Genomic DNA, 25,691 nt, shown 5'->3' with positions numbered 1-25,691 from the left:
TATTTTGGTCTGATCAAAGCAACTGTCTACCCTCCTAGGGGTTGTTTATACCAGTATTGCCTTACAAGGGACCTCATGGAAAACTTTTCTTTCCCCTTTGTCGCACCTGCAGTGAAAACAACAACCAGGAAAACCCTTGTGATCACTCAGATCAAGAAAGAGCCCTGATAGGTGTATGGGTCACAGTTGAATTCTCTAAGGCTCTTGATGGGGTATCGTGTGGTCAAAATCTTTGAAATGTGGAACTTTTCCAGCAAATCAGACACTCTTTTTAAAGAGTACATCAAGACCTTCTTGAGCAAGCAAATGGCTTCAGGCTATCCTGCATCGGTCACAGATCAAGAGAGCAAAGACAAGTACATTCAAGACTATCACGACAGAGAAGGCATACTTCTTGACCCTGACAGAATAGAGGTCAACAAAACCAAAAGAAATGTGTCGAAATTGTACTTAAACTCGCTTTGGGGGAAGCTTTCGCAGAGATGCAATATGCTAACAATGTCGATCATTAAAGACCCCAAAGAATTTGGGGAATTTGTTTTTTTCGGACCAATTTTTCATTCTTGAGTCAAGAAGGTGCAATGGAGGTGTAACAAGAAGTGGGTTCTACCCCCGGGTAATGTAAATGTGTTTCTTGCAGCATTTACCATGGCCCATGGCCGACTTGAACTGTACACCCTCATGGAGCAGCTTCAGAGGCGGGTTCTTTACCACGACACAGACTCTGTGGTCTATGTAAGCAAACAGGGTGATTGGAACCCCCCACTTAGCAACTATCTGGGTGGTTTAACGAGTGAACACGGATATGGTGACCATATCACAGAATGGTCCTCCTGTGGTCCCAAAAGCTATGCTTTTAGGACTAAAGACAATCACGTGGTGTTGAAAGCCAAAGGCGTGACTCAAAACGATGAAAATGCCCCACGTGTAAACTTGGAATCAATCACACGCTTGGTCGAGGGGTTCATAAACAACCAGAATAGTGTCTTGGAGATTTTGAGCTCCTACAAAAAACTTGTTAAGGATAAAAATGGCTTTGATCTAAGGAATTCCCCACTTACTAAAAGATTCAGGGTAGTCTATGACAAGAGACTGCTTTTGCCTGACGGGACCACATTGCCCTTTGGCTACTGACTTATGCTACAAGCTCCAGTGTGTCTTAAAGCTTAAACTATCTCCACCCAGCACAACCAGAAGAGGAGTGGCCACCCCTCAGAGCCTGCTTCCTCTCTAGGTTTCTTCCTAGGTTCCTGCCTTTCTAGGGAGTTTTTCCTAGCCACCTTTCTTCTACATCTGTCACGATGTTCGTAATAATGATGGTCGGACCAAGGCACAGCTTGAGTATAGTTCCACATCTTTTAATGAATAAGTGAAACTGAAAACAAAATAACAAAACTTACAAAGACCCGTGACTACGTAGTGCTCAAACACACTATACGTAAACAATATCCCATAACCCACAGGTGGAAAAAATGCTACTTATGTATGATCCCCAATTAGAGACAACGATAACCAGCTGCCTCTAATTGGGAATCATACAAATCAGCAACATGGAAAATCAAACCTAGAACCCCACATAGAAAATATAAACTAGAACAAAAAACCCTAGTCACACCCTGACCTACTTTACCATAGAAAACCTGTATTTTCTATGGTTAGGACGTGACAACATCTGCATTGCTTGCTGTTTGGGGTTTTAGGCTGGGATTCTATATTGCACTTTGTGACATAAGATTTAAAATTAGCTTTATAAATAAACTTGATTGAAATTTGATTGTCATTTCTTACATTTCTCATATCCTTTGAGTTGAAATGTCTGACATTGCACTTTATTTCAAAATTATATTTTCTCAGTATCTAAAATCCTGTAGTTAAGTTGAAATTGCTATATCCAGCAAGAATATCAGCACCCTGCAAGTTTTGGTCCTGCAGGTATGTTCTTTGTCCTGCAAGAATTGTTATATTGTGCACAAATATCAAAAACCTGGTTTCGGTCCTGCATGATTCCTGCAAGAACGTACTTGGTCCTGCAGGAATTGCCATATTGTCACGACTCCTACCGAAGGTGGCTCCCCTTCCCGTTCGGGTGGCGCTCGGCGTCACCGGCCAACTAGCTGCCACTGATCTTTTCCTCCCCCTCCTTGTCTGTTTATTAGTTACACCTGTTGTTAATTAGGTTTATTAGTTGGGCTTTATTAGCCAGCCGGCCCGCCTGCTGGGTGTGAGGGATTGTTTTATGTGTACTCGCCTGTAAGTCACGGTTGTTCGTGTACGTGAGTTATTTTCGGGACTGTTTAGTTCCCCTGTGTTAAAACCTGTTATGGCAAGGTTCCCCTCTGTTCCCCTCTGGGAACTCCACCCGCCCATTCAGCTGAAAAGGTGGCGCAGGGAATTCAAAAATATTCTTTAGAAATATTTAACTTCCACACATTAACAAGTCCAATACCTCAAATGAAAGATAAACATCTTGTTCATCTACCCATCATGTCCGATTTTAAAAAAATGGTTTACAGCGAAAACACAATATATATTTGTTAGACCACCACCAAATCAAAGGGAAAACGCAGCCATTTTTACCAGCCAAAGATAGAGTCACAAAAGCAGGATTAGAGATAAAATGAATCACTAACCTTTTGAAAATCTTCATCAGATGACACTCATATGACATGTTACACAATACATTTATGTTTTGTTCGATAATATGCATATTTATATCCACAAATCTCAGTTTACATTGACGCCATGTTCAGAACTGCCTCCGAAATATTCGGAGGAATTATAGAAAGCTACGCCAGATAACAGAAATACTCATTATAAACTTTGACTAAAGATACATGTTCTACATATAATTAAAGATACACTGGTTCTTAATGCAACCGCTGTGTCAGATTTTTTAAAAACGTTACGGAAAAAGCCTAACATTGCAATAATCTGAGACAGCACTCAGACGTAAAAGTATTTCTCCGCCATGTTGGAGTCAACAGAAATACAAAATTACAACATAAATATTCCCTTACCTTTGATGACCTTTCATCAGAATGTAGTGCAAGGAGTCCTAGTTCCACAATAAATCGTTTCTTCCATAATGTCCAATACTAGTGTCCAATTAGCTGCATTTGCTATCATTTCAGCTCACGTGCCCAAAAACTGACTGCTTGTCCAGGATAACTCGCACGAAAACTTCAAAAAGATATATTCCAGGTCGAATAAACTGGTCAAACTAAGTATAGAATCAATCTTCAGGATGTTATTATCATATATATCCAATAACGTTCCAACCGGATCATACGTTTTCAGCTGCAGCCAAATGGAACGGTGGTGGCACCCACAGAGAAATGCGCCACAGGAAAATGGCATTCTGTCAGGACACTGACTATTTCCCCTCCCATTCGGCCAAAGTTCACAGCAAATGCTCCATTCCACTTTCTACTGAATGAGGACATCTAGTGGAAGGCGTAGGAAGTGCTACCAGATCCATATCTTGTTGGGAAAGGAGGGGGCGATGACGTCAAAGTTGCCCCACATTCAGAATTTCACTTCTTGTTTGGAAGATTGCCTGCCCTATGAGTTCTGTTATACTCACGGACATAATTCAAACAGTTTTAGAAACTTCAGAGGAGTGTTTTCTATCCAATAGTAATAATAATATGCATATATTAGCAATCTAGGACAGAGTAGGATGCAGTTCACTATGGGCACGCAATTCATCCAAAGTGAAAATACTGCCCCTATCCTCAACAAGTTTTATGGGGCATTTGTTTTGAGTGGCGTCTGTTTTCACCTGGTTGGTGAATAAAGAAGTAGCGCTACTCTGAACTCTCTGTCTCCTGCGTCTGACTCCTTCCTCCACTACACCCCGGGCATTACACATATTATGCAGCCTTTGGCCCTGCAGGATTGCTGGAGGATATGTAGTTGGTTGTGCAGGATTTTCAAAATTTCTGTAGGACTAGTCATACTCATGCAAGAGACACCTGCACAATTCCTTCACAAAGAATCACAGGAAACCTGCAGAAGCTTTTGTAAGCTACTTTTTGTAAACTGCTTAATGAAAAAATTATGTGAAACATATTCGTATATTCTTATTTTCTCCATCAGTACCAGGGGCACAAGTGTTTTCATGCAAACTTAGTATTCTTTACCTCCTATTTTATTGTCTGTCTGTCACTATATCAATTGAATTCAATTCAAAGGGCTTTATTGGAATGGGAGACATATGTTGACATTGCCAAATCAAGTGAAATAGATAATTAACAAAAGTGAAATAAACAGTCAAAATTAACCACAAACATTACACTCACAAAAGTTCCAAAGGAATAGAGACATTTCAAATGTCATGTTATGGCTATATACAGTACAGTGTTGTTACATTGTGCAAATAGTTAAAGTGCTATATCCCTGTTACTGAGAGGATGCGTGCTTACTCTCATTTCACAAGATTCTGACATCTTCCTCTTTTCGGCTGATTTCTATCCTCTGTTATCATGGAGTCTTAATTTGCATGGTGCAACATGCTGAATAAGATATCTGTGAAGACATACTGCAGACCTGTTCCGTCCTACACCAAGTGTCCCAAAGGAGTATACAATGCAAAGGGAAGGCTGCATTGAAGAGCAAAATTCAGGACATTCTCAGCGGTCGCTCCAGGCTCGTCATTTGTAGACGACCACTGATTCGACCACTGTAGTCAATTAATAGCATTCTCACAAAGGTGTTCATTTTGTCCAGGTGTGAAAGGGCAGTGCGGAGTGCAATAGAGACTGCATCATTTGTGGATCTGTTGGAGCAGTATGCAATTGGAGTGGGTCTAGTGTTTCTGGGATAATGGTGTTGATGTTAGCCATGACCAGCCTTTCTAAGCACTTCATGGCTACAGACGTGAGTGCTACAGGTCTGTAGTCATTTAGGCAGGTTACATTAGTGTTCTTGGGCACAGGGACTATGGTGGTCTGCTTGAAACATGTTGGTATTACAGACTCAGACATGGAGAGGCTGAAAATGTCAGTGAAGAGACCTGCCAGTTGGTCAGCGTATGCTCAGAGTACACGTCCTGGTAATCCATCTGGCCCTGCGGCCTTGTGAGTGTTGACCTGTTTAAAGGTCTTACTCACTCCGGTACTCACAAGCGGTACCGGAGTACCAAGTCTAGGACAAAAAGGCTTCTGAACAGTTTTTACTCCCAGGCCATAAAACTCCTGAACAGGTAACCAAATGGTTACCTGGACTTTTGCATTGTGTGCCCCCCCCAACCCCTCTTTTACACTGCTGCTACTCTCTGTTTATCTTATATGCATATTCACTTTAACTATACCTTCATGTATATACTACCTCAATTGGCCCGACCAACCAGTGCTTCCACACATTGGCTAACTGGGCTATCTGCATTGTGTCCCACCACCCGCCAACTCCTCTTTTTAAGCAACTGCTACTCTCTGTTCATCATATATTTATTTATTTATTTTACCTTTATTTAACCAGGCAAGTCAGTTAAGAACAAATTCTTATTTTCAATGACAGCCTAGGAACAGTGGGTTAACTACCTGTTCAGGGGCAGAACGACAGATTTGTCAGCTCAGGGGTTTGAACTTGCAACCTAGTCCAACGCTCTAACCACTAGGCTACCCTGCCGCATAGTCACTTTAACCATGTCTACATGCACATACTACCTCAATAAGCCTGACTAACCGGTGTCTTGCTACTCTTATTTTCAAATGTCTTTTTACTGTTGTTTTATTTCTTTACACACACACACATACTTTTTTTTCTCCACACTATTGGTTAAAGCCTGTAAGTAAGCATTTCACTGTAAGGTCTACACCTGTTGTATTCGGCACACTTTGATTTGATTTGATCTACATTGTCATGGAAAATAAATCCAACTCTTACAGTTTGTTATAGACTAACGTTAATATCCAGGTAGTAGGATAGGAATTAGTTTGACAACAGAAGGTCAGGTAGGTCAGGTGATTAGCTGTAAAATAATAGGAATATGTGTTTCATGCAAACCTACAGATGTAGGATCTTAATTTAATCACCCTGTTGCAGGTAAACTTTCCTGCAATGTGGGGAATGGAAAGGAAATAGAAATGGGGAGAAACCTATACATGTATTCAAGGTTTAAAAAGGCTTCTGAAGTTTGTAATTTCCAATGATCTTCCCTTGTGAAAAATGTATCCACCTCTACACAAATGTCTAAGACATTTCATTATTTCTTTAATCTGGAAAATGTCTAGAACTTTGAAAGTTTCTTCAAGTGCAGTCGCAAAAACCATCAAGCTCTATGATGAAACTGGCTCTCATGAGGACCCACCACAGGAATGGAAGACCCAGAGTTCATTTGAGTTACTAGCCTCAGAAATGGCAACTCAAATAAATGCTTCACAGAGTTCAAGTAACAGACACGTCTCAACATCAACTGTTCAGAGGAGACTGTGTGAATCAGGCCTTCATGGTCAAATTGTTGCAAAGAAACCACTTTCTTAAGGAAACCAATAAGAAGAAGAGAGAAACATGAGCAATGGACATTAGACAGGTGGAAATTTGTCCTTTGGTCTGGAGTCCAAATTGGAGATGTTTGGTTCCAACCGCCGTGTCTTTGTGAGACGCGTTGTGGGTAAACGGATTATCTCTGCATGTGTTTTTCCCATTGTAAAGCATAGAGGAGGTATTATGGTGTGGGGGTTCTTTGATGGTGACACTGTTTGTGATTTATTTAGAATTCAAGGCAAGCTTAACCAGCATGGCTACCACAGCATTCTGCAGCATTCTGCAGATACACCATCCCATCTGGTTTGGGCTTAGTGGGACTATCATTTGTTTTTCAACAGGAAAATGACCCAACACACCTCTAGGCTGTGTAAGGGCTATTTTACCAAGAAAGAGAGTGATGGAGTGATGTATCAGATGACCAGGCCGCCACAATCCCCCGACCTCAATCAAATTGAGATGGTTTGGGATGAGTCGGACCACAGAGTGAAGGAAAATATGGTTAATATGTAATGAAATTAATTATATGTACACATGAAGACAATTGAAAGGGTGAAATGAGAAACGTCATTGTTTGCTAACTGATCGACTTTGATACCAAAATAATGGGGATTATAGATTGAATAACCATTCACTGTTTGTATTCTTTCATGATTTATGATAAATAGTTACGAGCCTAAATGACTCACGGATGATTACTATTGACTTCTTAATGAACTGGATTGTTGACTTCACTAATTATGTTAATCATGAATGATTGTTATGATATAATCTTTGGGATGAGAAATTTGATCGGATACATGTTATTTGTTTCCTTAGTGATGCAGTACAAACTACTCAGTAAATATACCACTTTATGGTTAAAGGAATTCCTGCCTCAGTCTCGTCCATTCCTCTGTCACCTGACACTTTGATTTAACACCTCACTGTCAGTCATCCTACCTGTCCAGCTACCCACACAGATTCCACTAATCTTTCAGATGGCTACTTTGAAGAATACAAATATAAAATATATTTTGATTTAACACTTTTTTGGTTACTACATGATTCCATATGTGTTTTTTCATAGTTTTGATGTCTTATTCTACAATGTAGAAAATAGTAAAAATAAAGAAAAACCCTTGAATTAGTAGCTGTTCTAAAACTTTTGACTGGTAGTCCAGAGGAGGAGAGAGGCCGTATTTCACAAGACAAACATTACAGTAGACATGTGACACTGGTGGTTCAGTGGAGATGGAAACAGCAGTGGGGCTGCTTGGAATAGGCAAATACAGGAGATGAATAGAAAGTGATAAGGCTGCCGTACTTATGACTCAATAGGAGTCCCTCTGCAGAGAGGGGAAGTTGTTAAAAGCACACACACTGAGGTCACAATTGCTTACACACACACACACACACACACACACACACACACACACACACACACACACACACACACACACACACACAGACACAGAGGAACTCATTCACATGCACAAACAAAGACTCTCCCCTACCCAAGGACCACCAGCCCACGTTACAGACTGGATAGATTCCCTGGGCGCTGACTGTTCCCACTATGGTGAGTACCAGACTTACAGTAAATGGTACTGTATCTTTATTAGCTACTGTATAACTAGCTTCATGTTTCAAGTTTATTTGCCACGTGCACAGGATACAACAAGTGTAAAACAGTACAGTAAACATGAGGTTGCTGAGGGGAGAACGGCTCATAATAACGGCCGGAATGGAGCAAATGGACTGGCATCAAACACCTGGAAACCATGTGCTTGCTGTATTTAATACCATGCCACTTATTCCACTCTAGTCATTACCATGAGCCCATTCTCCACAATTAAGGTGCCAACATCCTCCTGCGGTACAGTAATATTCTAACCTTGAGAGATCTTTCCAACAGTGCAATGATAATCATAACTTAGATAACATAGATAAAATGTTAAAAAGTCTGACTAAAAAACACACAAGAACTGCAATGAGAGTTAAAGAAACATGAGAATGCAAGTATATACAGGTCAGTGCCAGGTGGGTTTATACATAAAAAGTGAATGTTAGTAGGATATACATGTAACGGCAGAACATTTCAGTTGGGAAAGCTTTACTGTTTGTTTACCGTCCTTGTTGTACAACGTAGTGTAGTGGCAGGTAGGAGCAGGAGTTTTGTAAATATATACAATTCTATTTGAATTTTCTTTGTTATACGGTGCCCTGTTTTCTTTGCACATTTTTCTTGGAAGTTTTATGAAAGCGCTATGAGACGGAGATTAGAAAAGTTTGTTGTTGTCTTTTTCTTATTAGAGTAGCTCTTAACCTCTGCATTAGAGAAGTACTTGTTCAAAGCAGTTTTGCTAAACAGGGTTGTGGCAGTCTGGATTGTGTAATACAGCCTTTTCAACTTGAAACCTTTGGTTCCTCTTGGCTTTTACTCAAGACATGTTATCCTTTATTGAGCTATAAGAACAACATCTAAGACACTGACCTCTCCTTAGCGTGTCAGGAGGTTAGTTATTTTGTTGAAAAAATCATTAATACTAAGTCATCTTAATTTCAACAGCCTACTTTTTTTCACCCATGGATTTTGCTCAAGGCCATGTCATACCAAAATAATTCCCAGCTCACAGCCAACTCATCTCATGTATCAAAAAAGTCAATGTGTTGCTGTAGAACCTCTGTTATTGGCTGTAATTTACTCCTGCTAGACATGCAGCACATCTCTTGTGAAGTGACTATAGACAGAAGGATGCTGAAAGGACCGTCTTTAATGTCTTTGTGACACATACAGTAGCTGTTAGACAAGTGAAACCCACTGTGTCTGTAAAGTCATAAACATGAGATTGTCACACAGTCTTTAGCACATCCATAACAGACAGACACACATTCCCCTTTAGATCTTTGTTGAATAATGATTAGCTTCAAAATGGCTACATTTGTAAGGGACATGAACTAGTTAGTGGCAAGAAAAAGTATGTGAACCTTTTGGAAATACCTGGATTTCTGCATAAAATGGTCATAAAATTTGATCTTCATCTAGGTCACAACAATAGACCAGCAAAGTCTGCTTAAACTAATAACAAACAATTATAGGTTTTCATGTCTTTATTGAACACACCGTGTAAACATTTACAGTGCAGGGTGGAAAAAGTATGTGCACCTTTGGATTTAATAACTGGTTGACCCTCCTTTGGCAACAATAACCTCAACCAAATGTTTTCTGTTGCGGATCAGACCTGCACAACGGTCAGGAGGAATTTTGGACCATTGCCCTTTACAAAACTGTTTCAGTTCAGCAATATTCTTGGGATGTCTGGTGTGAACTGCTCTCGTGAGGTCATGCCACAGCTTCTCAAATCAGGTTGAGGTCAGGACTGGGCCACTCCAGAAGATGTATTTTCTTCTGTTGAAGCCATTTTGTTGTTGATTTACTTCTGTGTTTTAGGTCGTTGTCCTGTTGCGCCACCCAACTTTTGTTGAGCGTCAATTGGCGGACAGATAAGCCTAACATTCTCCTGCAAAATGTCCTTAATAAACTTGGGAATTCATTTTTCCGTCAATGATAGCAAGTTGTCCAGGCCCTGAGGCAGCAAAGCAGCCCCAAACCCTGATGCTCCCTCCTCCATACTTTACAGTTGGGATGAGGTTTTGATGTTGGTGTACTGTGCCTTTTTTTCTCCACACTGTGTTGTGTGTTCCTTCCAAACAACTCAACTGTAGTTTCATCTGTCCACAGAACATCCAGGTGCACCTTTGGGAACTTCAGACGTGCAGAAATGTTTTCTTTGGACAGCAGTGGCTTCTTCCGTGGTGTCCTCCCATGTTTTACGTATCGTAGACTCGTCAACAGATATGTTAGCATGTTCCAAATATTCTGTAAGTCTTTAGCTGACACTAGAATTCTTCTTAACCTCATTGAGCATTCTGCACTCTATTCTTGCAATCATCTTCGCAGGACGGCCACTCCTACGGAGAATAGCGACAGTGCTGAACTTTCTCCATTTATAGACAATTTGTCTTACTGTGGACTGATGAATATCAAGGCTTTTAGAGATACTTTTGTAACCTTTTCCAGATTTATGCAAGTCAACCATTCTTAGGTCTTCTGAGATCTCTTTTGTTCAAGGCATGGTTCACATCAGGCAATGCTTCTTGTGAATAGTAAACTCAAATCGTGTGAGTTTTTTATAGGGCAGGGCAGCTCTAACCAACATCTCCAATCTCGTCTCATTGATTGAACCTCCAGGTTAGCTGACTCCTGGCTCCAATTAGCTTTTGGAGAAGTCATTAGCCTAGGGTTTGAAATATTTCTTCCAACCTACACTGTGAATGCTTAAATGATGTATACAATATAGACAAGAAAAATACAATAATGTGTGTTATTAGTTTAAGCACAACATTGTTGTCTATTGTTGTGACTTAGATGAGGAGCAGATCAAATTTGATGACCAATTGTTGGGGATGAATCAGAATAGTTGGGTAACATAGATAAGATGTTTTATTTTCATTATATGCTTGTGAGTTACTTCTCATTTAGAATGTATCTTGTTGTACTATAGTGGTGGCCATTTGCAGTTATGCTTTCTCTGTCCTGGGTTCAGTTACTTGGGCCGCAGAGAGGGGAGAGGTCAAGCTTGTCTTCATATGTAAACATATCTTTTAAACCATGTGAAGGGATGATTGAGGGGGAACCAATTATCTCTTGGCTCCACAATGTCTGTGTGCCAGTCACCGTGTCTCTGTGATCTTGTCCAGGAGGGGTGTATTTGATATATGCTAGTGGATGAGGTTTTGTTTTTGGTCCTGAGTGGTAAGAACATAGCTTAGGAGACAAAGCTGAACGATAATTTATAGCCAATGCTGTCTGGCTATGTGTGTCTTTGCTATAAAGGATCTCAGTTGCAATGTGTAAGGACTCTCAGAGAATTCATTTATAGACACTGAATTGATCTGAGAGTCACAGGGTTGTGATGGAGCTCCAAATAATTAAAGATGGACTTTATGATAACTCTGACTTGTATGGTGGTTTGGTCTCATGATTTGGTAAATACAGGAAATTTCCACTACACAATTTATCCAGAAATCCAGATAATTCCAAAGGGTTCACATACGTTTTCTTACAACTGTAAGTGGATTCCAGCTGAAGTTGATTCCGTGTCGTTTCTGGGGGGAAACTACGGAGTTGAGCAATAGTCATGCATGCTCACCAATGAGGCAAAAGGTAGTGTTTAGCTAATGATTGAACATGTCACATGCATTGACTGCAGAACCAGTGGGAATGATATTCAGATACCTAATAAGTAATCTCCCTCTGTGGCTGTGTTACAAGTTGTTGCTCTTTATATGACATGACACAATTTATTAGGCTATTTGTGTATTCATTAAATACAATACATTGTGAAACAAGTGTTAACATGTTTCATTAATTGATTAGTTGATGCCACTTCTTCTGGACACTTCTGCCCCCCTAGCTGTCTCAATTGTCTGTCCAAGTTCAACAAAAGCACAGCGTGTTCCTCCCTGGCCAGGGGGCCGTCAGCCTTGTGCAATAGGAATGTCTGTCCTCCGGACTTATCAGCACTTCCTCATGATAGGTTACTCTGTCTCAATTCAAACAAACCTCATTAATGTGAGATGTGGTGCTACAAAAGGAAAGCCATCCACCACTTATCCCTTATTGTCAACAACATGGAGCATATAGTAGTCTTTTACTGCAGCTATCACTAGAGCAGCTTATAACAGATGCATGTTCAAAACCTCACACCAGAGTAGAGTTCCCAGAACCTATGGTACCTTTTTACACAGACAGAACACAAATAAACAGATTTTTTGTCATTTGCATCTTGAGCATGGAAATAAGGATTAACAAGAGACTACAGCTACAACAACAATGTAGGCTGACACAGAAGTTAAAGAACTCTTTCACCATAGAGTGGTAATCTGGTTATTTGGGCCATCTTAGGTCATCGTAATTATATTTTTAACAACCAGCCATTCAATATATTGTTTTTGTCAAATAGTAATTTTTTTTTTTAATTTTTTTTTATTTATTTCACCTTAATTTAACCAGGTAGGCTAGTTGAGAACACCTTTATTTAACCAGGTAGGCTAGTTGAGAACAAGTTCTCATTTGCAACTGCGACCTGGCCAAGATAAAGCATAGCAGTGTGAGCAGACAACAAAGAGTTACACATGGAGTAAACAATTAACAAGTCAATAACACAGTAGAAACCAAAGGGGGAGTCTATATACAATGTGTGCAAAAGGCATGAGGAGGTAGGCAAATAATTACAATTTTGCAGATTAACACTGGAGTGATGAATGATCAGATGGTCATGTACAGGTAGAGATATTGGTGTGCAAAAGAGCAGAAAAGTAAATAAATAAAAACAGTATGGGGATGAGGTAGGTGAAAAAGGGTGGGCTATTTACCAATAGACTATGTACAGCTGCAGCGATCAGTTAGCTGCTCAGATAGCTGATGTTTGAAGTTGGTGAGGGAGATAAAAGTCTCCAACTTCAGCGATTTTTGCAATTCGTTCCAGTCACAGGCAGCAGAGTACTGGAATGAAAGGCGGCCAAATGAGGTGTTGGCTTTAGGGATGATCAGTGAGATACACCTGCTGGAGCGCGTGCTACAGATGGGTGTTGCCATCGTGACCAGTGAGCTGAGATAAGGCGGAGCTTTACCTAGCATGGACTTGTAGATGACCTGGAGCCAGTGGGTCTGGCGACGAATATGTAGCGAGGGCCAGCCGACTAGAGCATACAAGTCGCAGTGGTGGGTGGTATAAGGTGCTTTAGTGACGAAACGGATGGCACTGTGATAGACTGCATCCAGTTTGCTGAGTAGAGTGTTGGAAGCCATTTTGTAGATGACATTGCCGAAGTCGAGGATCGGTAGGATAGTCAGTTTTACTAGGGTAAGCTTGGCGGCGTGAGTGAAGGAGGCTTTGTTGCGGAATAGAAAGCCGACTCTTGATTTGATTTTCGATTGGAGATGTTTGATATGAGTCTGGAAGGAGAGTTTGCAGTCTAGCCAGACACCTAGGTACTTATAGACGTCCACATATTCTAGGTCGGAACCATCCAGGGTGGTGATGCTAGTTGGGCATGCGGGTGCAGGCAGCGACCGGTTGAAAAGCATGCATTTGGTTTTACTAGCTTTTAAGAGCAGTTGGAGGCCACGGAAGGAGTGTTGTATGGCATTGAAGCTTGTTTGGAGGTTAGATAGCACAGTGTCCAAAGACGGGCCGAAGGTATATAGAATGGTGTCGTCTGCTTAGAGGTGGATCAGGGAATCGCCCGCAGCAAGAGCAACATCATTGATATACACAGAGAAAAGAGTCGGCCCGAGAATTGAACTCTGTGGCACCCCCATAGAGACTGCCAGAGGACCAGACAGCATGCCCTCCGATTTGACGCACTGAACTCTGTCTGCAAAGTAATTGGTGAACCAGGCAAGGCAGTCATCCGAAAAACCGAGGCTCCTGAGTCTGCCGATAAGAATATGGTGATTGACAGAGTCGAAAGCCTTGGCAAGGTCGATGAAGACGGCTGCACAGTACTGTCTTTTATCGATGGCGGTTATGATATCGTTGAGTACCTTGAGTGTGGCTGAGGTGCACCCATGACCGGCTCGGAAACCAGATTGCACAGCGGAGAAGGTGCGGTGGGATTCGAGATGGTCAGTGACCTGTTTGTTGACTTGGCTTTCGAAGACCTTAGATAGGCAGGGCAGGATGGATATAGGTCTGTAACAGTTTGGGTCCAGGGTGTCTCCCCCTTTGAAGAGGGGGATGACTGCGGCAGCTTTCCAATCCTTGGGGATCTCAGACGATATGAAAGAGAGGTTGAACAGGCTGGTAATAGGGGTTGCGACAATGGTGGCAGATAGTTTCAGAAATAGAGGGTAGCAGAACCAGTATCATTAGACCAACCTATACTGACTATGAAAAACAAAGCAAAGCATGGGTTAATCAAGTAATGTGAGCACAAAACACCTATGTGTCCACTTCCTGTTTAGCACCATGACTTTGTTGCATTTCCTGTGTGATCTGTCACACACTGGGTCCTGAGGGTCTAAGTGCTCTTAGTACCTCAAGACACAAAGAGGTAAGTGAATCATTGTTGGCTTACTTCAGTGAGATTGAAGTGGCTAAAAATACCAACATGGTGCAAACACAGTATAATTTACTCAGGGTTCGGTCGTAAGGCTTAGGATCCTTTTTAGAGTCCGTCCTTTGAGTTTCATCAATCTGAGCTGTAAAATCATAGAGCAACCTTTCTCTTAGATGTTGTGATTGGTTTGGAATGAGTAGCTGTACGTGTGGAAGTTGGAGTAATTTCTAAATGTCAGTTATTGAACAATTGTTACAACCTCCAGCTTTCTCCCCCCTGGGTCCCACCCCTTTCTCTCCCTCTCTTCTTTCTCTAGCTCCCTCGTTAAATGTGCCTGTGTTTGTATAGTAGATACATTTTCAATGGTGGTTAATGAATCAATAATGCAATATTGATGTGAATGACATTAAATGTTTCCGTCTTCCTCAAATTCATATTTATTAGGGGAAACTCCTGAGAGTGTATACATAAAGCACACTTCCTCCTCAGTAGTCTTTCTCTGTTTCCTGCCAGCAGGACAACAATTCTGATGTGAAGGCCATCATGGCTCGCTTCAACACGGGGGGAAATGCTACAGAGGGTATCTCCTCAGAACGTCCAAAAGCTACAGTGCACTCCACCCTGTCTTCAGGACCCCCCATCCAGCCTAAGAAACCTGCCCTGGAGACCAGCCTCTCAGGCAGCGCAGCCTCCACCGCGCCCAAACTCAACTTCCTCAAGAGCACCCTCTCCACCAAGAGCGCTCCAGAAGTCAGGGACTTTCCCAAAATCAAAGTGATCCCTAGTAAGTTTGGAAACGCCCAAGAGGACAGCAAACCCTCCTTTGTCAAACAGTACCCCTTTAAACTCAAACCACCTGGCCCAGAGATATCCCAGGATGCTGAGGTCAAAAGCCCTTTGCCCAAACTCCCTCTCCAGAAGCCATCTCTGAGCTTGACCTCGTCTGACACCAAGTCTGCCTTTCCCAAACCTCCCCTGGGTGTGGCCAAACCCTCCTGGGTCAAAGACAGCAGCCCCAAACCTGACGATAGTGCGGGTACCTCGAACTCCATCCCACCCAAAATACCCCCTTCCAAAAAAAACATAATCTCCATTGCAAAGATGAGTCTACAGACAGAGGATAGTGTGGATGGAGCAGTGGATTCTACAACCAAACCACTGGGAGCAGCTTCTATCCTCAAACCCTCCAACTTCAGGACTGCACAGAACATGTTCAATAGAGGAGATACCCTATCTGAGAATGGGGTAAAGGAAATAACCAAACTTCCCCTCACTTCCAGCGACTCTTGTCTTCCTATACCTACAGCCAGTAAGAAACCCAGCTTCATTAAGAAGCCCCTGGGTCCCACCTCCCCAGTCGTGGGGGTGAGCAACAGTAGCCCGTCCCCCCCAAAATTGAACCCCATGCCCAATTTCCTGGCAATAGGGACTGCGCCAGCCAAACCCAACCGGCCTCCTAGGGTGACCTTGGATAAGTTCAAGAAGGGCACAGCGGCTAGTACCGATGGTAAGTGTTCTATTTCAAACGTAACTAATAAGTTACATACCGCCAAATCCATCAATAGTGAAGATGCTTCTGCTGTGGTTTTCTAAACATGCTGCAGTTGTTCAGACTTTCCGTCTTGCACACAGACCAGAGGGGTTTATGTGGTTGTATGCTCCACTGATCAGAACCCCCAGAGACGGGTAGTAGAGGACACACAGACACACACACAGGCAGGCAACTTGCATGTACACACGCGCACACACACACAGGCAGGCACACACGCACAAGCATGCATACGTAGAGTACACACTCACTCACACACTCGGCTGCATCATAGGTCTTCATCACAAACCACAAGACAGAATCTGACAACTGAGAGGCAGATTAGAGCTGTTGAATTTGCTTTACAGCACAGTGCGTTGCTTTATATAAGCACTGTTACATAAAGAATAAGTGAAGTTAAACACGGAGCTGCCCTGTAATTTAATGTCAAAATGTAAAACCAAAGATGCAGAAATGAATGCTTCCCCTAAATAAGTTCCCTTTCTAGTTTCTCTTTTTTCTTCCTCCTTTCTACAGCTGATGTTTGCACCCTAACTGGGAAGTTCGTCTTTAAACAGGCACATATTCAAGTGAAAGGTTTCAGGTTTGGATCCACATGGGGATATGGTTTTGACTAAAGACAGATTTCAGCATGGTTTGCATGCATTACTGTTAGTCAGCAGAGAGAAGAATCCAATATGAATTCCACACTCCCCCTGGTGAGAATGTAGGCCAAAGCTGTTACAGACACTATTTATCGATTTGAGTAATGATTGTTGCCTACATGCAGGTTGAAAATCAACATATTCAGTAATCAGGTATCCAAGAGTACAAGGGTCATCTCAAACTCTGCTATTCTCCCTTTCAACTACAGAATAACATCCACAGAAGAAGCAGGACTGATGCTTTATTCAAATAAAATTACATTTTATTTGTCACATACAGACAGTGGCGTTTCTAGCTTGCATAGATCCCTGGGCGAATGGATGGATGGATGCGCCCACTCCGGCAAGGTTAATTGACCAAAAAGTCCCACACGGTGACATGATATCATTGATGTGACGTGCAAATAATCGATAGAAAACCAATCACGCAAATGTCACCATTCCGCCCTGGGCGGCTGCCCATGTCACCTATACCTAAATCAGCCACGGCATACACATGTTTAGCAGATGTTATTGTGGGTGTAGCAAAATATTCAATCACTATATGCAGCTGATTTGAAAATTAACATGTTCATGCAATTTCCTTCTTCACTGTATGTGTGAGGTGGTCATCTAAAGGCCTGTATTGTCTCCCTTGAAGGTCCTGCTGGGTTAAAGAAGGGATCTGTTCCCCCAAACCCTGCCTCTCACCCCAGTAACCATATGGCCCCACCCCTGCGCTCTCACCCCATGGCCCCTAGCCTGCCCCCGCGACCACCAGAAGCCATGTGAGTACCGGACTCTGATAATCAGAGGGGAGTTGTATGAAAACCGGAAGATATTAGAAAATACCACTACTGGCATTGAAGTACATCACAGGAGGCTGCTGAGGGGAGGACGGCTCATCGTAATGGCCAGAACAGAGCTAATGGAATGGAATCAAACCCATGGAAACCATGTTGGATGTATTTGATACCATTCCACACCAGCCGTTACCATGAGCCCGTCCTCCCCAATTAAGTTGTCACCAACCTCCTGTGAAGTACATACATAATTAAAATGCACATAAGCCTGTAGACACACACTGCAATTGCTTCAGAGCATAGAAACAGCACACCTTCCCTTTCACAAATCCCTGTTTTTTTGTTTAGATCCTACTATTCATTATTTCCTTCAGTAACTTTCAAAGTAGAATCCCACTTTACACACACTGGTTGAATCAATGTTGTTTCCACATCATTTCAATGAAATTACAATGAATCAACATGGAATCGACGTTGAACTGACGTCTATGCCCAGTGGCATACTTGTCCACTGACCTTATTTCCATTGTGATGTGGTGGGTCATTTTGGCCAGTTGACTGACTTTGTGTCTCTGCTTCCAGAATCCAACCTGACCCAGATGAGAACTATGATGATGTGGGGTTAATGAACAATCCTCCACCCCCTCCCTATGGAGGACATCCTAGTCAACAGACTAAGGTGAATTTTTTTCCTAATTCCTAATTTGTCCAATTTAAGGCCTATGTATTTGATTAAATACCACCATACAGGCCTACAGTATTCTGATTGCATCTTTTTCATCCAATAGGACAGTGAGAGTGATGAAATGTATGAAGATCTTGACAAAAGATGGTGAGAAAGATAGACTCTATAGCGCCCAAAATCTGATGAGATGTCTGAGACAAGTCTATAGTTTTATATAAAACACTGCCCTCTAGTGAGCATTAACACCACTGACACTTATTTATAATCAGGGGGGCAGTGGAATCAAAGGAGCAGGAGAAGAAGAGAGAGAGAGAGGAGAAAGAACGACAGGTGGAAAGGAAAGAACAGAAAGAACGTGAGAGGAAAGAACAAGAGGCCAAAAAGAAATTCAAAGTAAGTGTTTGCAAAAGCCTGTTGTTCGGTAGTTCCCCTAGATCTTGCTGTATTGTAGAGTCCATCCAGTATACTATTTATGAAGTGAATGTGTTTACTCTCCATCTTCTATCATGTATTTATGTTTCATTTTGTGGCAGCTGACTGGTCCACTGAAGGTCATCCACAGGGTCCAGGCCAGAGTGGACAGTAAAGGGAGTAAGACGGACCTGGGGCTGAAGCAGGGAGAGTCTATTGACATCATGCGTGTTTTGGACAACCCAGAAGGACGCTGGCTAGGGAGGTCACAGGACGGCTCCTGTAAGTGACAGCTGTCTCCTCCTCGCTCCTATTCCAGGTTACTTTTCTCCCTAACATCCTTTTGACTGTTCTTCATGTGAAAGACTAACATGTGCTCTGTATATTTGCAGATGGCTATGTGAAGACTGAGTCTGTTGAGATTGACTTTGACACCCTGAAGCGTCAGGGTGTGTCTATATCCAGTCATATGGAGCACGAACCGGAGGTATACGATGATGTGGCCTTTCAGAATGACCCCAGCAGGTAAAATGGCTCTCGATCCTGCTGACACTGTAAAAAGCATTTGAGACAAATAACCATTGGAAAGACATGAATACCTTATTGTAATGCACTGCATGAATTTCTTTCTGTCTTTTGATTGTGTAATTATGTGATCCAATGGAATGATGTCCTCCTCATTCCAGTGGGATTAAGAGTGCAGGAAGTAAGTTTCAAATGACCAAAACGTAATATTGAAACTGAACAACACAATATGGCAATGTGGTCACAAATTACTTTCGTTAAATCTAGATTACATTTTTATCTTGGTCATTCCTAGTGGTTCTTCCTTCCCCTCCTGATGAGGATAGTGACATATATGATGATCTTGACGATTCAAGCTTCGACGTCAGGTGAGAATATATTTTTGCACAATGATGGTGTAGATTCATTGGTGTGCATTCATCTGTGAGTGTATATTTTCTATGCATGTGTCTGTGTAAGTATGTGAATAAGTATGTATGTGCAGCCCTAGCCCCTCGGACTCCAGATCCCCTCCTAAACCTCGCTCTTGGATGTTTATTAACCCCAAATATCAAAGCACCAATCAGGAGGGACTGAAGGGATTCATTACCTGACTACTGAATAATTTAATGAAATCATACTTACATCATCAGTGCTTGACTTGGACTGAAATAGGTGCTAGTACTCATGTTGTGTCCCGGTACCATTATTATTTAGGTGCAGGAGCTCCACAATACCATTGAGCTAATATTCTATAAGAGGAACAGGAGCTCAAGCAGTAGAAAGTTTGGGGTAACGGTACTTAGCTCTGGTGAACTCCTGCCCAAGTCAAGCACTGTAAATCATTAAATAAATCCTTATTTTATATCCTTTAATGAATGAACAACCTTCCCCATTTCTGTCTATACATCTACTGTAGATGCACTCACTTACAATGTTCTATGTACAGGTGTTAAAAAATAACTCTAAACATAGTTCAATTGGTTGTGATTTGTTGACCTGTTTTGTTTTATTATTGCTAGATTCTCTGTATTGATTTGTGTCCTTTTGATTACAATGAACCCACAATCAATAAAATCAACTTGCACCAGACATAACATGGACTAATATTTTAATTCTGTTTTTGTCATTTTCAGAGTATCCCCACCTTCCCAGTTTGACCAGACAGGAAATACTGGTAACTTAATATGATTAATATGCAGAGTGACTATGAGTGTTCTGTGTCGGTGGCATTACAACAACTGAAGAATAGAATTTTGAAAGTACTGTTAACTTCCCTTCCGTTTCAATGTGTTCTTGATGTAATTTCTCTGTATCTTTTGTTGTTCTAAAAATAATCTTCTGAAGTCAGTGATTCAGATATTTATGATGATGTTGACACCACTAACTTCCACCTGCCTCCACCTATTAGCAGGTAATGACAGAGAGAGTATTATTTATTTTTTTACCAGTGTTTAAACAAAGTCGCTGTAATTACATAAGAATGTCCTTATCATCCACTGGGAAGCATTTTGATAATGTCCCGTTTTTCTCTCTTCAGTCTCCCACTAAGTAAAACCAAGGGTAAGGCTGAGGACAAAGATCCTAAAAAGCTAAAGAAATTTGAAAAGGAAGAGAAGGAATTCAGAAAGAAGTTCAAGGTAATTTGGCTATCACAATTTAAGTTTATAATTTTACATTTTTTGTACATTCATTCGACCCTCAAACCTGACCTCTCATTCCTATAGTATAATGGGGAAATCCAGGTACTCTATCAGGTGACCATCGTTTCCACCTTGGCCAATAAGAAGTGGAGCAGTAAAGATCTGTTGTTGAGACCTGGGGAGACTCTGGATGTCATCGTGAAGCCTGTAGACAACAAACTCATCTGCAGAAACGAGGAGGGCAAGTGTGAGTAACAATGAATCCTCAGTGTGATACATAGGCGTTCTGCAATAAAACAAATCTGCAAGGGAACTAACTTCAATGATCTCTCCCCATCTCTCTCTCCGTCAGTCGGCTACGTCTTGACCAGCCAAATTGTAGTAGAGTAAGTACAACACAAAAACAGATAATACAAAATCACATCCATAAATACACATAATATACTGTATAGTATGTAATTAACAGTTTACTAAACTGCAGAGAAAAATGCTTGGATATGAAATACCCAGAATTTGATACCAATCATCTGTTTTGCTTTTACAGAGATGCTGATATCTATGATGACATTAGTGATGGTATGTTTCAGACCTGACATGCAATGGCATTTAATAATGAATATCATAATATATGCTAAATCAGAAGATCAAGCGATCAACGCTATCAATTTTATTCTTGCAATATGGTGCTGATATGTTTTTCTTGTCTGAGAATTTTGTTTTTCAAATGTCAGTCATCTCTAGTAATAGCTGTCATTTCTTTGCAGGTTGCATCTATGACAACGACTGAACACTGTCTACAAAGTGATGCAATATTTGTATTTTGGGAGTTTCTTGTTTAGATCAACAACCTTTATCTAATTTACTGTGATTATTTTGAGGTGAAGTGGTTTTCATTCAAGAACAACACAGTCCACAGACACTTCCTCCCTTTATGAATAACTGTGACTTTGCATTGAATAGGCCTAAATGACATACAATGTTACGTTTTTATATTGAAAGTGTATTTCAATGCTTATATTCTATATTCAACAAGAGATATTACAATTCTGATTGAAAACAAAGGTGCAATGATGATACATTTTCATCAAAAAAAATATTAACAATTTGATGCCAAATATAGCATATCTGATCAGTTGTCATATGGTTGGCTGGTTCTCACCTGACAGGTGAGTTATGTCATATTGTAGACCTACTGAAAGTAAGAGTCCATTAGTGATGTGCAGTTCGCAAACGATTTGTTATTTTTTAACTACTCTTTTTACTGACTCGAGAATCATAATTAGTTTGACTGAGAGACCTGTTCATTTTAGTTCTTTGCTAGACCTGCTTGTGCTGGCAGCAATGTATCCTACCACTGTATCCTACCACAGAGATAATAATAGAGGCCCACAGTGGAGGCGTCATGATACCCAGCTGTCAAACAGAGAAATGGTTCCTATCGCTTCTCCACCAGTAATTCTTCCCATAGGGAATTGTAGAAACACTTAAAATAAGGGTGTGACATTTTGATCACCATGTAAATCTCTAACAAGGTGACTTTCATCAATTTTTTTGGCTCCATTTACTCAGATTCCAAAATGATCATTAACATCAAAGTAGGCATCATGCAAGACTACAAAACCCTCTTGCACGTCATCTTTAACTGACACCTTTGCTAACAGGTATTGATTCAATTTAAAACCTGCACACGACAGTTCACAGAATTGTCAATTCAAAGAAATGTAGCCTATTTATTTATTACCACATGTAGCTAACATTAGATAGTTAATCCAGAGATTCTTACCTTTGTCTCGAGTCGGCAGTCTCGTCCAGATCATAATGGCATTTGTAGTTCTTTATGATAGCTACATGAACATCTAATTAGCATTTCATTTTGGGGTTGAAATACAGGTGAAAATATTGAGAGATTTACATGGTTATCAAAACATCACGCCACGGTAAGCCTACACAAAACACAGCCCATATTTTAAGTGTTTATAAAATCCCATATGGGAAACACGAATGGAGGAAATGGTTCCAATTTTTTTTCCTCCATTCGTTTTTCCCAAATGGGATTTTATAAACACTTAAAATATGGGCTGTGTTTTGTGTAGGCTTACCCTGGCGTGATGTTTTGATAACCATGTCAATCTCTCAATATTTTCACCTGTATTTCCCCCCTGTCATTGCACCTTCTTCTTCTATGATATCATGGCAGTCCGGAAACAATCGTTTAAGTGCATGCCGCCACCTACTGTGCTGGAATGCACGATCAATCATGATCTGCCCAAATCTGTACTATCATGAAAATACAATTCAAAACCAAATTAAATCCCTACTAACTTCTAGCAACCCCCTCCCCCCTCAACCCCACTATTCTTGATCTGTATCATGCTATCATGCTGAAACACTCCACCCTTAGGATTGTTCAGTATGTCAACAACCATTTTTAACATATGCTGTCTCCACAACAACCTTCAACCTGGCATTTCTGCTTTCTGCTTTCATATTGATAACCTTATCAATAACAGCTATGAAGTCAACTTCATTCATTATCAAAGTGTCCTTTGACACTGCACATTCATGAGCACAAGATTTCTGAACAGGCCTCCAAACCATGCCAGGACCAGCAGAAGCACCATCCATGTAAGCTCCATCAGTCCGCACTGTAGTTCCACCAACCTGTTTTAAGGCCTCCTCATATGATACATCATGACTGATCTTATATCTCTGAGCCTCTCTCTGTAGCTAACATCCACCAAATGCTGCACTGTGTTCTCCCCCACAATTACAGCACTTAACCATCACATTGCTTCCACATTCACCATAATCATGTGCCCCTCCACACTTGGCACATATTTTCTTTCCTTTACACTGAGCAGCTACATGTCCCTTTCTTTGGCATTTAAAACACTGCAGTGCATACGGGACAAATTCTCTGACATTGATACTGAGGAATCCTATCTGTACTTTTCCCAGCAATACTTTCTCAAACCTCAGCATCACTGATAAGCTTTCACTTCTTTGACCCTCTTTCCTACTGATCAACCTTTTGGCCTCAATAAGTCTGCCTCCATTCACATTTTAATATCATCTGTGGACATAGATATTGAGACCCCAGGGACATGGCTTTTAATCTTCTTCCCATTAAGCTTTTCCATTTTCTAAATCATCTCTTGGTGAGCCTGGATATTACACAATACTAACAATCTGCCATTTCCAATTAACCAAGCTAATTTCATTTCACCTACCTCTTTCTCTAAAGCATTAGTTAGTCGGATAGGGTGTAAGTGGGGCCCTGTGGTCTCATCAAACACTATCACCACTTTCCACTCCAACACATCACTACTCTTGATTCAAACCTTGGCCCTCTTTATGCTTTCTTTACTAGACGCTCCACTGCTTTCTGTATCATGATCTCTCTTCTTCCTGTCTTTCCACTACCGACCATTCTGGTCCTTGACCTTCATCCTCCCATTCCATACAATCAGAACTGATACCCATATTGTTCGTATTCCAACACGGCTGTTGCTTCACCAACTTTTTCACCATTTAGCCTACACTACTCGCCACCATTTCCTATTCCCCGAACTATGGATCAACTCTACACGCTTCACCAATCAAGGAACCTCATGCGGACAACCTGCAGGCAGCAACCTGGTCAGAGCAATTTCCTTGTTTGAATGCTAGGTTTTATGGGTATTATGACTCATACTGTGGAACTCTATAAGAATGAGGCCTACAGCAGGATAAATACATGCTCCTCCAGCTCAGTGCCTCCAGAGGTGTACCCCAACCACCAACTAAAATAATTGTCTTGTATATGTGCAATCATGAGTATAGAGAAGAAAAATACATGTTTAGAACTGAGAATTGTTTGCATGGTGCAAGAATGAATGCAATTAATTGATTATTTAATGTTATGGTCACAGCTTTGTAGAAACAAAACATACACAGCCTCTGCTCAACAACTAGAACATTCATAATTTGGGGGTCTGCAGTTCGCAAACGACAGTGCTTATAGTTTGGTTTACACCAGCTCCCGAAGTTCTAGTAGTCCCATGTGTCGCGTCAGTAACAATGCATTCCGCCAAGTCATTCACAATCTAGTCGGTTTGAGGCCACAACTAGACCTCGTTTCAAATATAGGTCTATCAAGAAATAATCGTATTTGTATGCCTAGCAATTAACTAATGTACATTATTTAGAGCACACGTTTACAAGTCACAGTCAAAAATGACAGCTCCAATAAGCCCCTTATGGTGAACGAGAGGCTTGTAGAATCACGAGTTTCTGTTCGCCAGTAGAGGGTCCAGCGTGCTCTGTATGTTCCGTAGCTCTGGGCATTACTGCCTCAAATGAACGAAATGAGTCGAAATATTAGTTTCTTTGACTGAATGAATCGTAAAGATCCGAGTCGGTAAAATGAGCCGAACTTCCCATCACTAGTCCATGACCACATTACATTGTATGACATAGCCCTAACCTGTCTGGTTGAAAGCGCGAGAGAACAAAAGTCTTGATTGTATATAAAGCCCATGCTATAGAAATAACGTTGAATCACATGATAACAAATAAATAAAAGTAAGAATTACTGTTCCGAATAATCGACTTGATCTGCTATCTACACTCCTCCCTGGCATGCGCATTTCCTCAATTTTACAACAGCAATATGGTACCTCCAGTTGTAGTGTCGCCTGTCATCAAGGTAAATCTATATTTATTTTATTAAATTGTGTTGTATAACTAACTCCATTGAAATCATATGATGAATACAACATGTTATTGTTATGTCATGTTAAAATCAGATGTCTGGGCCGTTAGAAAGTTTACTAACGTGAACGTTCATATGACATTGACTGGTTAAATCCAATGAGGGTTAGCCAGCTAGCTAGCTAA

General features: G+C 41.1%; 1 protein-coding gene across 3 annotated transcripts; it reads left to right on the top strand.

Annotated features, from left to right (window-relative positions):
* The first annotated feature begins 7,687 nt into the window (after positions 1-7,687).
* On the top strand, positions 7,688-25,386 carry LOC109892467 (FYN-binding protein 1). 3 transcript variants are annotated; one of them, XM_020485021.2, is made up of 17 exons: positions 7,688-8,047; positions 15,112-16,102; positions 17,429-17,555; positions 18,153-18,249; positions 18,359-18,402; positions 18,525-18,648; positions 18,789-18,948; positions 19,059-19,191; positions 19,353-19,372; positions 19,487-19,559; positions 20,307-20,347; positions 20,518-20,584; positions 20,711-20,810; positions 20,898-21,060; positions 21,166-21,199; positions 21,358-21,389; positions 21,578-25,386. In XM_020485021.2, exons 1-17 carry the CDS (start codon positions 8,045-8,047, stop codon positions 21,598-21,600), a joined length of 2,232 nt encoding a protein of 743 aa, XP_020340610.1. In that variant the 5' UTR covers positions 7,688-8,044; the 3' UTR covers positions 21,601-25,386. The 3 variants fall into 3 exon arrangements, with proteins under 3 accessions (XP_020340610.1, XP_020340609.1, XP_031682218.1); XM_020485020.2 differs by having other exon boundaries at positions 7,936-8,047; positions 15,109-16,102; XM_031826358.1 differs by lacking the exon at positions 7,688-8,047 and adding an exon at positions 8,322-8,497.
* Positions 25,387-25,691: the final 305 nt, after the last annotated feature.

The sequence above is a fragment of the Oncorhynchus kisutch genome, linkage group LG6 (genome assembly GCF_002021735.2).
Source record: "Oncorhynchus kisutch isolate 150728-3 linkage group LG6, Okis_V2, whole genome shotgun sequence".
In the NCBI taxonomy this organism is placed as follows: domain Eukaryota; kingdom Metazoa; phylum Chordata; class Actinopteri; order Salmoniformes; family Salmonidae; genus Oncorhynchus; species Oncorhynchus kisutch.
Note: the sequence above shows the minus strand (reverse complement) of the source record. Positions and strands in the feature narration are given on the sequence as shown.